Here is a 16,547-nt window from a genome sequence, read left to right as displayed (position 1 = left end):
CTGGTCAGAGAACACGTTCTATCTGTACGTATTTGAGGTTGTTTTTACGTAAATTTCGATACGTATCGAACCTGTAATTACGTCCAGATAATACGTAAATGACACTGTAAATACGTAAAGGCACATACGTATTGGACAGTTTTAATTTACTTCTAAATATGTACGTTTTGATTGTGAGATCAGGCTGGGCTGTAGCGAGACTTGGCCCCCTCCTTTTCCTTTCCCGCAGATCAGGAGCATGCCTGAGGTGCCGGGTACAGCACTAACTTGGGCTGGGATCCCTGACGCTTCAAAAATGCGTAACATCTGGCAGAGCTGGTGCGCTGGGAAGGCTCAGACTTGGGAGCCGCCTTGGCAGCTGGAGGCGTGGGGCTTTGTGGTCTGCTGAGTCTGTGCTGTTTTGAGGCGATTAGAAGCAGCCTTTTAGCTGGAGCACTTGGGAAGGAAGTGTCTCATGGCCTGGGACAACTTCTGTGCAGCAGAGAAGCTCTCGGCACATCCCTCAACCGCAGGACCGAAGAGGTCAGAGGGAAAGACCGGGGAGTCTAGGATGAGGACTTTGTCTGCATTCTTAATCTCCGTTATGGTCAGCCATAATTGGTGCTTGAGTACCACTATGCTGCCCATCGACCTGCCAATAACCTGGGCTGTGGTCGTGGTGGCACATAAAGCCAGGTTGGTCACACTGTGCAGCTTCTCAAAAGACAGGGGGAGCCTCTCTATGTGGAGAGAGCAGGGCATGTGAGGGCAGGGCCAGCATGAGCTGACTCTTCTCTTCTCAGGAGTTCTCTTCTAGATCGCCAGATGGCAGGAGGGTATAGGGAGACTGGTGCTGCAGCAGTGCTGAAGGTGGCAGAGAGGTCTTGATTTGTTGTGAGGCATTTCAACAGCAAAGCTTCAAGTCCCGTAGTCTCAGCGAAGACTGTTGTTGTCACTGAAGGAGAAAAAATCTGAGAATCCTATGGCGACATGCCCCCTTAAATAGCCAGATGTCCCCGCCGATATTGGCAGGTTCTGGGGGGCTTCATTGCCATTGGTTCAGTTTGAATTTACTGCACGAACCAATGGCCATGTAGTTACACTATGTTATTGAAAAACCTTCAGTCATAGGAGAAAAAGGAATTTTCCCCATAGAGTCTTAGCAGACGCTGTACAAGTGAAGTGTCGATAGGGAATCTTATTTAACATACTTAAATAGATTTGGTTATATCAGCAAAATTATTTCTACTTTTTACAGTGTTTGTGTAGACACATTTTCCTTATTTTGGATATAGGGACTTTTTTGTAGATTTTTACATTTATTTTAGATATGTCTGATTCATCAAAAAAGATTATAATCTATTTTGAGTTATGATCCTTGTTTATGTAGTAGGGCAGCTCTTTTACTAATGAACATTTGGAGAAATAGTTCAGATACAGGTCAGCTTCACTAGTAATTTTACCTTAAGAAGAACATAATTTAATTTAGGCAAACATCCTACCAGAGACAACTCCAGACAAGATAGTCTGATATTTTTCAAAAATTACATTAAAGTTGTTATTAATTTATTTACATTTTTGAGTTACTTTAATTCTTGTTTTGTATCTCTCACACTTATTTTCATGTTTATTTTCAGCCTATCCTAAATCCAACCACGAAGCTTTGTTGTCGCATTAATATTATTAACAGCACAAAGGGAGACGCTTGTTCCAAAGTTACAGCTAAGAATACCAGAAAGCTCTCATTATTTTGGGTGTTAAGGACATGACCTGGCTTTACAAGGAGACAAACAACCTTTCAGACAGTTTTACCTGTGCAACTTTAACACCCTCCTTTTTTTTCATCTTTCACTTTTTAGGGTCAGGTGATATGAGTTTACAGTGTCTGTAATGCATTCCTGTGGGTTAACCTGAATTAATGAGCATGTGATACCAATACAGACTGATAAATTGATTTACTGTCAGATTGTAAAGACCTTTACCAAGTTCATGATCAAAAAGTAATTTTCTATATACTGTATATAAAATGTCTTTTTAAAATAATTGTCTCACACTTACAAATTACAATCTAATTTACAAGCATTTAACAACACAAATATAAATATTCTCAGCTGATATCCCTTTAAACTTGGCTTTGTATTTGGATAAAATAACCTTTTGAACCTCCTAACAGTAGCCTATATTGCTAGTATTTAGATGTTTTAGACTAATATAGACTGCCCAATTATTTTTGATGGCTTTTCTTAAAAACCTTTTTGTTTTTTTTTGTTTTTGTTTTTTTAATTTTTGTTTATAACTCGCAGGTCTACCTGGAGAAAGCTAACTATTAACATTTCCATTCATCTCAATGGTAGTTGCTTGGCTGACTCAGGACCCACTGGAAGTACATAATTTGAAATCTGCTATGCTTTCTCATGGGCATAAATATTTCAGCCTGTTTTCAGTCTGAAGTTCTGAACCATAAGTGCCATGTGAATAATGACTTCGGAACAACAGGAAGATGACATCATGACAAAGCTGATTGGCTGGTCATCATTGGTACAAACTCGCTGTAAAAAAAATAAATAAAAAAATAAAACAATAAAAAAAGGTTCATAACTTTGTCAGCTAACTATATGTTCTAAATATAACAGAGTAGCAGAATAAATAAATGTTTATTTTACAGTTAATTTCACTGTTCAGACATTAGCCTACAGTGACTTTTTTACATTCATCTTTGGTTTATTAAATAAAATAACTGCAAAGGACTTTCATTTTTAGGAAATCCCCAAAATGAACATTTGTTTTTAATTTACCCTCAGGCCATTCAAGATTTAGATGTCATTCTTTTTTCAGCGGAACACTAATGATGATTGTTAGGTGACACCATGGTTCTTGCTGATTCAAAATATGCAAGTCAATGGATGTCATCACTTCGAGAGTTAAAACCGCAAGTACAGGAAACACAAAATTAATACCCACAGGTCATGATGATATATTGAGGTCTTATGAAGCGAAACAATTAGTCTGTGCAAGAAACTTAACATTACTTGCAATATTCAATCAGTACAACACGAATCACCAAGGACCATTGGTTCAGCTAAAAATCTTTGTTGTACTGAAGAAGGCAAGTCACTTAATGTTTATGAAATTCACTGCATAGTTATTTTCCTGTGTGGATATGTAATTTAAATCTCACCCCAAGCTATCTAATCTTAAACAGATGTACTGACAAAGTTTTACTGTCTAAGCTTAGAATTCCTGATCCACACCCAGAGGGTTCATAAACCACTGGAATAAAGGAATAGAGAGGGAGAGGAGATGAGGAAGAGGACGAGGGAGATGATTAGGGCACACAGAGATTCAAATCCTACTCACTTTATAACACACTTCACAACATGAGTGTTTGACCTCAGGCAAGGATGAAGGTGGAAGATGGTATTTTATTTGCAATTAAATTGCTTTGTTTCCATGAAGAATACAATACACCCACAGTTAGGGAAGACACATATGCATACACATCCTCGCTGACATCATCATGGGAAAAATGTTTCGAAACACAACCTTCTGCATGCTGATAGCTTTAGCAAATCATAGCTCACAGAAGAATGAAATGTTTTAAAACCTTTTTATAATATATCACATGTCTTATGGAATAATGTGTATTGTACAAATGCAACTCTTTGTACAATAATATCAAATTATTACATATTTTTACATCTGTAAATATACAATGCTATGATTATTTGTAGTTTCTGATGTTAGTCTTATACAAATAATATGTTGAGATTTACTGAAAAATCACATTTAGAGCTATCAAAAAACCCACACGTTAATAAAACAGCTGCTTTTTATCACCCCATGTCTCCTTGCATCTTAACAGGACATGAACTCTTAGATTCACTACTTACACCAACACATTACCACGCTCTTTTGTCTTCTTTATTTAAAACACATTTCATTTCTTTTCTTTTTCTTAAGTTTTCATCAAGAAATGTGTATATGTTATAGGAAGAATGTTTTTTTTTCTGTTTTCCCCTCTACTCCCTAAAAACATGAAAAAGTGAAATCTGCTTGAGGATGTTATTTTTCTCATGACTACCAACTTTTATCCATGAACAGTCACCAAGGTATGTCATTTAACCTGTAGTGACAAGACTGCAGAAGTTACCTTAAAAGAGTTTACTATGGTTGTAATACGTTTGATTTATTATCTAAACTGTAAGTAATTGTGCGACATCTAATTAATTCTACGTATCTCAAGCACACATGCAGTTTATTATAAAGTTATAATTCATATTTCTCTCATTTATAACACCTCATTTTGTTGGTAAAAAGTTTTGTGGTATATGGTGTTGTACATAATAAAAAAAAAGATACATGAGTGCTGTGATTGATTTGTGTGAATGGAATTAAGTAAGATATAAGCTTCTTTCCTACACTTAAATCTTAAAATAAAATAAAAAATAAAAAACAGCCAGCTTCATAACCAGCAAGTTACTTATAGTAAGTATAATGTATGTTGGGGAACCATCAAAACAAAGTGATAACAGATATAAGCAGTCTATTAATACTCTAAAGATTGCTAGATGATATGTAGTTTCCAAAGTTACTTAAACAGAATGTCTAAAGGGGACAGTTAAAATAAAGTGTTGCACAGTCAGGTAGAAGCTGCTTTGGAAGGCAGTTAAATTTGAGCTATTGGGAAAAGTTGGTTTAATTAATTTATTTTAAAGTGTGTTAGAATCAGCTTTAAAAATGTTCACATCTACAAGTAGGGTGCTGAAAACAAAATGTACTCAGTGACTTGAAAATGTGCACTTATATTTACTGATTCAACAGCATTAATGTGTTTGTGTGTGTCCTGATCAAACACTGACTGAGATTACCATTAATAACATTCGTATATCAACCTCAAGCATATCTGGGACAGACAGAGACCTGTATATCCATGAAATTCTATGAGAACATGAGTGGAGCAGATCTATCAACTTCATCTGGAAGTGATATTGACCTAACTCAAAAGCGCAAAACTGACAGGTGTGCAGGTCACATCATGGAAAAAAGGCTGGAGAGGGGAAATGAAATAATGTTGGAATGTTACCCTTAGAGGCAAATCTCACTGACCTTGTTTGTCTGTTTGTTTGTTTGTTTGTTTTTTTTTGTTCTACCATTATATTATACCCTTTGGCACAGCACATTCTTTTCTTACTTTCTTCAAAGCCATAAGAAAGTGAATGTTTTTCTTGCTGCGGCAAATATCCAGAATCCCCCTATAGGCCAGCAAGCACCAGAAATCAAGATTATGAATCCACAAATGAATTTGTCAAGTAGGATTGGCTGTCGGGTCTTTCCTTAGAAAACAAAGCGCACACTCACAGGAAGTTCACACTCCTTGGGACAATATGAATGAGGATGATGACTAATCACGCAGGGAAGCACAACAAATTCATGGTGAAGTAGCAATCCATTTAGAGAGTCATTTTGATAGTTGAGAGCTTATACGTCAGACTCTCGTAATATATGAAGTATGTAAGGAATTGGATTTAATATTGTGCATTAACTCTGAATGTAACCGGAAGTTATGAATCATGAACAGATTTTAAAGAAAAGTAAAACCAAACAAATTTCAGCAAGATCTGAACAGATGGTTACAGTAACAACACAGTTAAACATAAACAAATAAAACTGTACTATGAAAAGAAGCCTCATTCAGCTAAAAACGTGTACAAATTGTCTACTGATTTGGTCTTCTCTAAAGAAACCTGGGCCCGTATTCATAAAGAATCTTAATGCAAAAAGTAGCTCCTAGTGACAAAATTCTAAGAAAATTCTTAGAAATGTGGGCGTTTACCCTTAAAATTAAAGAAAAAATCCTAGTAAAGAAAAAAGTTATTCAGAAAGCATCTTAACCCTTAAAAGAGGTCTTAAGGTCAAACTTGTTAGGAGCACAGACGAGGACTTTTAAGAGGCTTAAGAGTTTCTTTAGCAGAGGAGAAAATAGCAGAAAGACGAAGAAGCAGAAGAAATGTGTTGCAGACAATGGATGACAGTGAGTTAATAAGACGCTATAGATTAGATCGTGCAGGGATCATGTTTGTGACTGATCTTATTAGAGACGTGCTAACATCTCCGACACAGCGCAGAAATGCCATAGCGCCAGAAATTAAAGTGATCACTACATTACGAAATTTGGCAACTGGGAAAATGCAACAATGCAATAGTGATGATTTGGGTCTGTCACAACCTTCTGTAAGCAGAGTGATCACACAAACAATTACAGCACTTTCAAAACATCTTATTGTGTCGCAGTTCATTTCGTTTCCACTGGACATTCCCACCTTGCAGGCTCAAAAAACTGCATTTATGAATATAGCAGGCTTATAGGTGCGCACAAGCAGGGGGAATGAACCCTTAATAGTTTGTCCTATATGCTCCCATGTCTGCTTCTTGTGCCTTGCCAAGACACCCGGCCCGAATTTTCCTTTAAGGATGGCCTTGTGTTCATCCACTAACTGGGCTAACAGTAAACACTGTTCCTCTGTCCAGTTTGGCTTTCTCGCCCTTCTTGGTTTTGATTCCATGTTTGATACATTAAAACCAACATTCAAACCGCCACTTAAATAGGACAGCAACCACTGTAATTGGAAAGAGTGGAACAATTTTTATCATTCTAAGCCAATCAAATACCTTATAGGAAATTAAAAGCATGGTAAATAAAAAAAGGATTTATATACACACATATAATGTGTGTGTGTGAGAGAGACTGGTCAAATAGGAAAAATTACACATGTAAATTCAAAGTGAGAATTAAAATAGACCCTACTTAAAATCAATCTTTTTTTCCTTCTTGGACAACCAACCAATCACAGTCTTCAAAAGATTGTGTCATACATAGCAACGGGGTCAACCCCGCCTCCTCACTAAGATGGAAATTTTTTGTCTTTTCCTTACTCAGAGTTGCTCTCAGATTGGTCCCGAATCACTCTTAAGCTAAGACTCCTACGTAAAAGTTTTTAAGCTAAATTAAGAGTTTTCTGAGAAGATTCTTAGACTCTTTATGAATACGGACCCTGATGTTTATGTTGATGAAAGCTAGGTGTATCTATTGTTGGACCAAAGATAGATTTTATGTTTGCTTTTTGTTTTGTCTAGTGACCTCTCTATTGAGTCCCTGCTAATGGATGTTATTGCCAAATGTTTTGCATTTGATACAGCAAAAACAACATGCATTTGGTGTATCGTCTCTGTGAATACATTCTTTGTTGTTAATATAATACTACAAAGCTGATATCTGTAGCTATTTTATGTGCTTAACCTAGATCATTACTTTGTATAACTACACTTATATGACCTCCTTGCTCTGAGTCTCTTATGCACACAGAACATCCGAATACATTTTGCTGAATTGGTATTTAAGCAAACAGTGCCATCTCGTGTTTACTAATGTAGTTCGACTGTGTAAGAGCGAAAAAAAAAAGAATTAAACTCATATAATTTTTTAATACATACTTTCGGTAAATATCATAAAATGTAAAGGATTATAAATTTAGTCTAACTTTATCCCATTTTACATATATCTTATATGAACTACTACTACTACTACTACTATTAAATATAGGCTGTATGCCTACAGTAATAATAATTATTATCATCATCATTAGAATCATCAACATCATCATTATTATTGTTTTTATTATTATAATTTTATCCTTTACAGAAACTTTTTTATTATCATTATTATTTTTGTTTATTTATATTAATATACTATTTGTTTATTTTATAATATGTATATATTTTTTAATAAGTAAATAATATTTTATATGATTTAATATTAATATTTAGTTTAGTATATTTTTTTATAGCCTATGATAAACAAATCTGAATCTGTGTACGCGCGGGTGGGGTGAATTTGGGGTGCATTTGTTGTGGAAGACAACATCTCGAAAACGGTTGTTTTGTTTTTATGGACGCTGGAGGGCGCCAGAGGTCCCCTCGACGACTCGTCACCTGAACACCTGACCTGAGCAGAAAATAAAAGGGACCTGAGACTGACTTCAACTGCGGAACTCGGTTTTGAATATTGATATGAATGTACAGTAATTTCGTTTAGCTGCATAGGCTACTATAGTAATGACCACCTACGTTTTGATCCAATTCTTCATCCTTCTTCATCCAACAAACCCAATCAAGCGCCAGCACTAACATTAGGCCTAAACATTTTATTGGCCACTTTACATGAGGCTCTCATAATATGACTACTTTTCATTTTAATTATTAATTTATTTATAAAATAACAAAATGATATTTTAAATCGCACCACAATAGAGACAAGTCACTTAGGGATTATTGCTGGCAGAGTTAGGCCGCAAAGTTTGTGTTGAGTTGACACAATACTTAGTAAATTGCCAGTTCTCATGGCTGAGGTAGTTTTCTATGTAGGTCTGTGCACGAGGCGTTTGGCGCGACAGAGCATCATATAGGGCTGGTTCCGCGCTTTATCCTGCTGTTTACCGGGGAATAATTGCTGTTTTGCGCACCTGTGGGTGTAAGGAGACTGGCGCCGTCTGTGATTAGTCAGAGGAATGTAGACTGCTTCCGTAAAATACACTGACAACATTTCAACGATAGATGGCATTCTAGTTAAACCGTGCTTCTCAACAATAGGGAAATACATCCCTTTAATCAAGACTGTAAGCTTCATTTGATACTTTTAGACTATTAGGCTGGTTTAAATGTAGGTAATCTTCGAGTAATTTACCCGCATACTGCTCCATTTGCAAGGTTAAAGGTTCAGGGTTCATATTAACAATGTTGCGTAGGGTATATAAACAAGAAAATTTAATCCGAATTTAAATTATCTTGCATATAATTCAATTAGCTGCACAAAAAAATGTTGCTACTGTAGAAAAAGACAGTGCTCCTTTATGCATTTTATTCTACTTTATGGCTAGTTTTCATCTACAAAAAAGGCCCACTATAGCCTATATTTAGTTTTTTTCTGTATCTTCTGTAAGTTTGCTAATGTTTAATTTGTTTAGAAGACAAATGGTTATATTTCTTAACTCTTTGCTGATAAAAAAATAAATAAATCCCTTAAGACAAGGGCAGCAAGATATTTTGTTTTTTTCAACTTGCCAGAAGTCTTGGGACTGCCTGCTAACCGATTGGTTCGCTTCAGCACATGACGCCCAGTATATGGCCCGCCCGTCAGCATCTCCAGGACAGACTCCGCCGCAGAGCTCAAACCATCTATCAACTATGGGATGATATGTAACTTAAGTCCAAACCATCTAAGTGGGGTGATTTTTGTATAACCGGTTAATTGTTAGAGGTGTAGATTTTGAATAGCTATTTTAAGTGGTCACGGTAAGTAAATTCAGTTTACTGCTTTCCCCCCCCTGCAAAATGACCGCTGTTCTGGATAGCCTTGGCTCGGATATGCATACAAACCAGATTACCTCGAGCAGCTTCAGTACCGTTCACAAGTCGCAGGATTCCCCAACATTACCGGTGTCGAGTGTGACCGACAGCAGCTTCTACAGTAGTTCACAGACGGGTCACTGCGCGGGGACAGCGTACGCACAACTGGCGTCTTATTCCTATCATCCTGGTGCATTGGGTAATGTTCACTACAGCCCAAAGGCTTACGATTTAGACTATGCTTCTTCTTATGGCGCTTATGGAACGTATGGACCCAGTTCTTCACCAACACCAACCGAACCAGGTAAGACCCCCTCAGTATTCCCAAACGTCGTTTTCTGTTACCTGTTGTCTTCTTGCCTTATTTTACGATGACAACGTTTCTGTTTAACTTTTTATAGAGAAAGAAGAGAGTGAACCAGAGGTGCGCATGGTGAATGGAAAGCCAAAAAAAGTCCGAAAACCGCGAACCATCTACTCCAGTTTTCAGCTGGCGGCTCTCCAGCGCCGATTCCAGAAAACCCAGTACCTCGCGCTCCCGGAACGCGCCGAGCTGGCGGCTTCTTTGGGCCTCACACAGACCCAGGTCAAACGCGGCTCTTTTACTGCATGCTGAGGCTATGAGCCTGAAGCTGTATTTCTGTAGTTCTCGTCATATTCAGGTGTAGCTGTGCTAGTTGTATTGCATGTTTAACTTGGATGCTCTTTGTTGTGCACCACAGGTGAAGATATGGTTTCAGAACCGACGCTCAAAATTCAAAAAGTTGTGGAAAAACGGCGAGATTCCACCAGACCAGCCGGTTGCCGCCGGTGACTCTCCCTCTAGCAGTCCTCCACCACAAGCAGGATGGGATTTCCCACCGAACCAGACACCGAGCGACGGGGACACAGTTTCAGAGCAGCCCACAGGACCACCAAACACCACCGCCCCATCGTTTTTGACAAACTATTCATGGTACTCATCCACCAATACGGTCACACATCTACAGCCCAGTACCTTAATACAATCTCATCACAGCTCTGCAATGACTGCTGGGACCATATTCTAACGGAGGACTAAAAATGGCCGAACACACCTGTTGTATGAGGATATAATAATATTCTGTCACTGGACTTAGGAAAACATTAACTTTAAAATCTATTTTCAGGCTGGGTTTGCTAAATATGTTTGCTGTGGAATTCGCTGGCGCCACTAATGCGCTCAAGCAACGCACATTAAATTATTTTTCTATTTATTTATTTGTTTTCGTTATAGTCAAAATGAAAGGGGTAATCAGAGAAGTTTATTTCACATTCCAAGTGCAAACGGGTAGCCTTTTTTTCGTGTGTTGTACAGCAGCCTATATATTTTGTTTAGTGATAAATCTAATAAATGCTTATAACCTGCAGTCATAATTAAATGTGCGATTTACTAACGTTTGGTTCTTTGATTGTCGTTTCGAGTTGTTTTCTCTGCAACCCAAGGGTTTTGTGGAGATGTGTTTTTATATGTTTTATATATATATATCAACCTGTCCTCCAACCAAAGCGCTTGTATAGATCATTTGTCCAAATCTCTGAAATACGACCCATCAGAGCGTATAGTACAATTGCGCCCCTATCAGCAAAAGGTTGTTTTCATTTTCAATTGGAAACCAAGCACTTTTTGGGGCTAAAATGCATAAATCTTGTAAATGAAACTTTATAAATGAAAGAGACCACGTGTTAACTTGAAACGCTCTCTGCGTATATGGGTTCATATGCACTAATTTAATATTTATAGAAATGATGGAATTGGGTCTGCATATGTTTGTAAACAACATTACGTCTATGCTGACTTTTTCTGTGCATATCTCCGTTTCTTTTGCATACGTAATGCATGTGACAATTCGGTAGAACGAATCTGGTCCTATTTAATCCTTTGTAAATGTTGTTGGTGAGGAGGTATCCTGCACCTCAGGGCATGAGGGGGAACGCCTGGCATTCGGACGCGTCTTGGCATGCGCAGAAGGAGATGCGAGGGCGTTCCGCGTGCGGCGAGGGCTCTTCCCACTCCAGACTCTCTGGAGTCAGCTCGCTCCTCTACCAGACGTTTTATGAACGCCACTCAACCAGAGTAAAAAAACATAAAACCGCCTCAAGCAGACCGCCCCAGAAACATTCTCCACGAGCCCTTGCTTCCAGCTCCAGCACAGCCTTGAGCTATTCTTGTACGGGGACACACAGTTCTCATAGTTCGCTTCACGTCTTTACATGGTCAAGTTCAATATTTTTGGAACTAAAATAGTTACTGGAATAGGTGGGAGACCCGGCTTACTCTAAGAACAAAACACCACTTGCCCAAGTGTACATTATTTTTCAAATGACTATGAGGCATTGCCCATGTTTGCATATTATACAGAATCTCGTCCATGAAGTCAAGGTTTATTAGTCATTGTGAATATGGGATTAAACAAAATGTTTTACTTAAGGCAAATGCATATTACAAATAGACTGCATATTTTATAAGGGCATGCAATCGTGAATATTTTATTTTAACATTTTATTAAGTAGTATTAATCTCTATAATTAAAAAATATAAAAAAAAATGTTTTACCTAAAAATTGAATTATATATTAAAGGGGAAAAAATAAAAGAATATATAAGGAAGAAATCAATCAGCTTGGCCGAACAAACAAAGAGCAGCATAAAAAACAGCATCATAACAGATCATCAGTATTTCCGAGGTTTACCCACGAGCTATTTATAAAGAATAACATTTCATGGGCTGTTGTAACTAATCGTTTATATTATATGATTTGTTTCTTTTGAGGTTCATTTGAACTTCCGCGGTTCTTCTAAATATGGACATGGTGGTTTGGGATCCTTTGATTGATTGATTGATTTATTTATTTATTTATTTATTTTTTTTAAAAGGCGTCTATTTTTATTCTGATTTTGGGTAGGCTATATCTCATTTTCAAACCCACCAGGTAACTATGATTCAGGTAGCTACAGCAAAGGCTACTATTATTGTACCGTTCTGCTTCGCTCCTTATGTCATCCTTCACAGCTGGCAGTAATTGAAATGCCAGGGCTGATTTGCAACCACACCACTTTGAGTCCAAATGACTGCTTCCGTTTGGATTCAAAGCTACATCTGCATTAAGCAGGGTCTGTGCATTACTAGAATCAAAAAGAAGGGAAACATTCTGCGGTTTTGTCTGTAACTATATTTTGACCTTACTATTAATAACCACTTTCTGGAGGCTGCAGAAAAAAATGCGCTGAGGTGGGCTGTCAATAACGCAAAAGTTGATTTGCATAGGCTACATTATGCTGGGTCTCATGGATAGTTTTTTTTTTCTTTTCTTTGCTATATGATAAAAAAGCCATTGTACGATTAAGGATAAAAAACAAAGAAGCATTCATTTAACCTAACCATACCCAAATGAAACGAACAAAATACACATTAAAAACACTGAGCTTTAAGATCAGATAAGAACAGATCGTGAAACGTCGTAATTAAGACAGAAATATAGAAAGATAAACGCTGAAACGAAAAGAGAGCGAAAGTCCAATAGTTTAACGTCAACATGACGATCTGGAACATCCTTCATGACAGAATACAGCACCTGCGAGCGGTTCAGCGCTACACGCTGAAGTATATTTGCATAAGAAAAACGCTTATTGATTCCCTGCCTATTCCCTTTTTTTGTCCGAGTAAAAAGATTCCCTCCGCGCCAGAAATTGCTCGTAATTGCGACAGACAGAGGAAATTGCGTGAGGATGCACAAAACCCAAATGGCTGCAATTATAATTCGATTTAATGAGCACATAGAAGGCAGGCACCGTGCGGTCAGAAAGTGCGATCAAATCACATCAACTACAAATAAACAGATTAGGCCTATTATGATTACTATTAGAAACTTTTACTTGGTCTTACGAAAAATAACCATGGTTTTATTATAGTACAACTGTAGTAACCATTGTTTTTTTGGTTTTATTTGTAGTAAAACCATGGATAATTTTCGTAAGGGTTTATATAGCCTAGTGCATCGTCTCTAGTTTTTTTTTATGTAATTTAAAAGAACACACCCTATACTTTTATAATATCGATTCGTAGTTAAACAAACAAAAAAAACAACCTGATCATACAAACGAACTTATCTTTTATCGGTGATAAGTGCGGTGACAAAGTGCGCGTTTAGAGCTTATGCGGACTGTTTCATCCAAAAAGCAGAAGGAAACTCCCCAGATGGCAAAGCCGAAGGGTCACAATGTAATTAACTTTAATTGTACACATCACAGCGATTAAACAGATGTAGAATGGAAGGCTCCTGGAGAGGGTTCGTGCATGTAAGCGCACTTTCTGATTAGTCAGTTGACTTCTTTCGTTCGGTTTTTTTTTTTTTTTTGCGATTTCATATTTGTGAAATGAGATTTAGGCTATTTATTTATGTTTTACAATCCACACACTTCAAAACTTGTAAGACTGGAAGCTTTGAAGACTGCTATTCTCACTGCGCATTTTAGACAGCAGATTTCCAAATTGAATTCAAATATCAGCAAGCAAAAGCCAAAAAGTTTGCCAATGTTGTCGTGGAGCAGATAGTTATAGGGAATTCTTGATACCCTACACATGGCTCATAAGAAAACCCTTGGCCCATAAATATAATCACCTCTCGAGAGATGCACAGCGCTAACTACATTTGTCAGGGTTCTGTCACTCCAGTCTAGTGTTATTCATGGTTTTGTGACAGAGCCCTGATACTCTCCTCATGTCATTGTTTTCATGTGAGTGCGCGGCTTAGTTTTTACTGGCTGCGTGCCGTCTCGTGTGGCGGTTTATGAGCTTGCTCATTAGCTGCGTGTTTGTGTCTATTTAAGCACATGGCTAGTGATTGGTTTGCTGGCCATGTGCTTGTGTTTTTTGTTTTGTGTGAGCACATGGCTTTTGTCTTAGTTCCTATGTGCCATGTGCTCTCGTCAATTGTCTTGACCCCACCCATCTTGTTACCTGATTATTGATGTAAGTTTCCCCACATGTGTTCCCTCGTTATCCTCCTCATTAGCTCCCCATTTATTGTCCTTGTTTTTGCAGTCTGGTTGCTAGTTCGTCGTCAAACATTTGTCTGTGTACATCGTGTCGTGTCTTGCCTTGCCTTGCCTTGCCTTGCCTTGCCAGTCATGTTTAGTCTGTTTTCCCCTACGGGGTAGTTTTTGTTGGTTTATTTTATTATTACAACTATTAAAGAACCCTTCTCTCTGCATCATTGAGTCCTCGCCTCATCCCTCTACCCAAACCCTGACAGTACGAACTAGCCAGTATGAGGACTCAGCGGAAGAAGGGTTTGCACCGTCCACCAGCCTCCACTCTCTCCAGCCCCCACTACCAGCGCATGCTCCAGTTTAAGACCTTGATCTCTCTCCATCAACAAGGGACTGGTGTGAGGGATTTTGCCCTGGAGTTCAGTGGTACTGCAGAGGGATTGGAGTTTAATGATGCGGCCCTCAAGGACCTCTTCAATGATGCCCTTGATGAGCCTCTCAGCTGGTGGAGAATGAGGGGGCTGGACCACCTGTCGTTTGGGGAATTTGTGGAGTTCGTGGCACGTTCCCCAGCTAAGGAGGCTGCAGTACTGCCTGTGGTGCCCTTCAAAGCTGCCGTTCCCCCTATGGTGGATAAAGGAGCTGCAGTACCCCCAGAGGTGACTTGTGACATTGCAGAACCCCTAGAGGTGGCCGGAGAGACCGCAGCACCTCACTCTCGTAGGCGGAGGAGGGGAAAGAAGAGGAATGGCTCTGCCCCGCCAATGCCAGAGGTGCCGGATGAGGCTGCAGCGCCCCCAGAGGTGCCGGATGAGGCTGCAGCGCCCCCAGAGGTGCCGGATGAGGCTGCAGCGCCCCCAGTAGTGGCCGACGACATTGCACTGCCCCAGTCTCGGAGACGGAGGAGGAGAAAGGCTTCCTCCATCCCTCATGGCCCGGTGGCCATTCAGGAGCCCACTGCTGGCCTGGAGGCCAATCCAGTCATGCCCAAGCGCCTCGCCCTGCCGGCGCCGCCCAAGCGCCTCGCCCTGCCGGCGCCGCCCAAGCCCCCTGCCCTGATGCCGGCTCTGCCCTTGATGAGTGCCTTGCCGGGTTTGCCCTTCCTATCTGCCGGGGTTCCTGTTAGGCTGGATCCTTGCTGGTTCGTCCCTCTGGCTCCGCCCTGGTGGTCTGCTGGGGTTCCTGTTAGGCCAGATCCTCACTGGCTCATCCCTCCGGCTCCACCCTGGCCCACTGCTGGGACTCCTGGACTGCCTGAGCCTCCTTGGCTCAACCATCCCGCCCCTCCCTGGTCCCTTTTAACAGCTGGTTGGGTTTTCCTGCTAGATGACTGGGCTCCCTTCCCTCCCTCCCTCCCCTATTTTGTCTGTTTTTTGATTTCCATGTCTTGTGTTCTGTTTTGTACCGTGCTTGTGTTGTCATGCCTGTGCTGTCATGTTCCTGTTTTGTTTTTGGGTGTTCCTCGTTAGGGACGCCAGGTGGCGTCCCTTTTGAGGGGGGCTAGTGTCAGGGTTCTGTCACTCCAGTCTAGTGTTATTCATGGTTTTGTGACAGAGCCCTGATACTCTCCTCATGTCATTGTTTTCATGTGAGTGCGCGGCTTAGTTTTTACTGGCTGCGTGCCGTCTCGTGTGAACACGCGGTTTATGAGCTTGCTCATTAGCTGCGTGTTTGTGTCTATTTAAGCACATGGCTAGTGATTGGTTTGCTGGCCATGTGCTTGTGTTTTTTTTTGTTTTGTGTGAGCACATGGCTTTTGTCTTAGTTCCTATGTGCCATGTGCTCTCGTCAATTGTCTTGACCCCACCCATCTTGTTACCTGATTATTGATGTAAGTTTCCCCACATGTGTTCCCTCGTTATCCTCCCCATTTATTGTCCTTGTTTTTGCAGTCTGGTTGCTAGTTCGTCGTCAAACATTTGTCTGTGTACATCGTGTCGTGCCTTGCCTTGCCTTGCCTTGCCAGTCATGTTTAGTCTGTTTTCCCCTACGGGGTAGTTTTTGTTGGTTTATTTTATTATTACAACTATTAAAGAACCCTTCTCTCTGCATCATTGAGTCCTCGCCTCATCCCTCTACCCAAACCCTGACAACATTACCGCGGAGTAATATTATGGTGCACGGAGAAACCCCGCCACAATAATAAGACGTAATGA

The 16,547-nt window shown here is 39.7% G+C and overlaps 1 protein-coding gene across 1 annotated transcript; it reads left to right on the top strand.

The window, feature by feature from the left end:
• The first annotated feature begins 9,185 nt into the window (after nucleotides 1-9,185).
• On the top strand, nucleotides 9,186-10,812 carry LOC132141923 (homeobox protein Dlx2b-like). The gene is made up of 3 exons (XM_059551573.1): nucleotides 9,186-9,685; nucleotides 9,783-9,967; nucleotides 10,104-10,812. Exons 1-3 carry the CDS (start codon nucleotides 9,367-9,369, stop codon nucleotides 10,428-10,430), a joined length of 831 nt encoding a protein of 276 aa, XP_059407556.1. The 5' UTR covers nucleotides 9,186-9,366; the 3' UTR covers nucleotides 10,431-10,812.
• Nucleotides 10,813-16,547: the final 5,735 nt, after the last annotated feature.

Source organism: Carassius carassius, chromosome 6, assembly GCF_963082965.1.
Source record: "Carassius carassius chromosome 6, fCarCar2.1, whole genome shotgun sequence".
In the NCBI taxonomy this organism is placed as follows: domain Eukaryota; kingdom Metazoa; phylum Chordata; class Actinopteri; order Cypriniformes; family Cyprinidae; genus Carassius; species Carassius carassius.
Note: the sequence above shows the minus strand (reverse complement) of the source record. Positions and strands in the feature narration are given on the sequence as shown.

Bases quoted from the DNA above. Each gene is read 5' to 3' on its own strand.
- LOC132141923 (XM_059551573.1), top strand. From the start codon at position 9,367: ATGACCGCTGTTCTGGATAGCCTTGGCTCGGATATGCATACAAACCAG. The intron at 9,686-9,782 runs GTAAGACCCCCT...AACTTTTTATAG, and splicing joins ACCAACACCAACCGAACCAG to AGAAAGAAGAGAGTGAACCA. The intron at 9,968-10,103 runs GTCAAACGCGGC...TGTGCACCACAG, and splicing joins TGGGCCTCACACAGACCCAG to GTGAAGATATGGTTTCAGAA.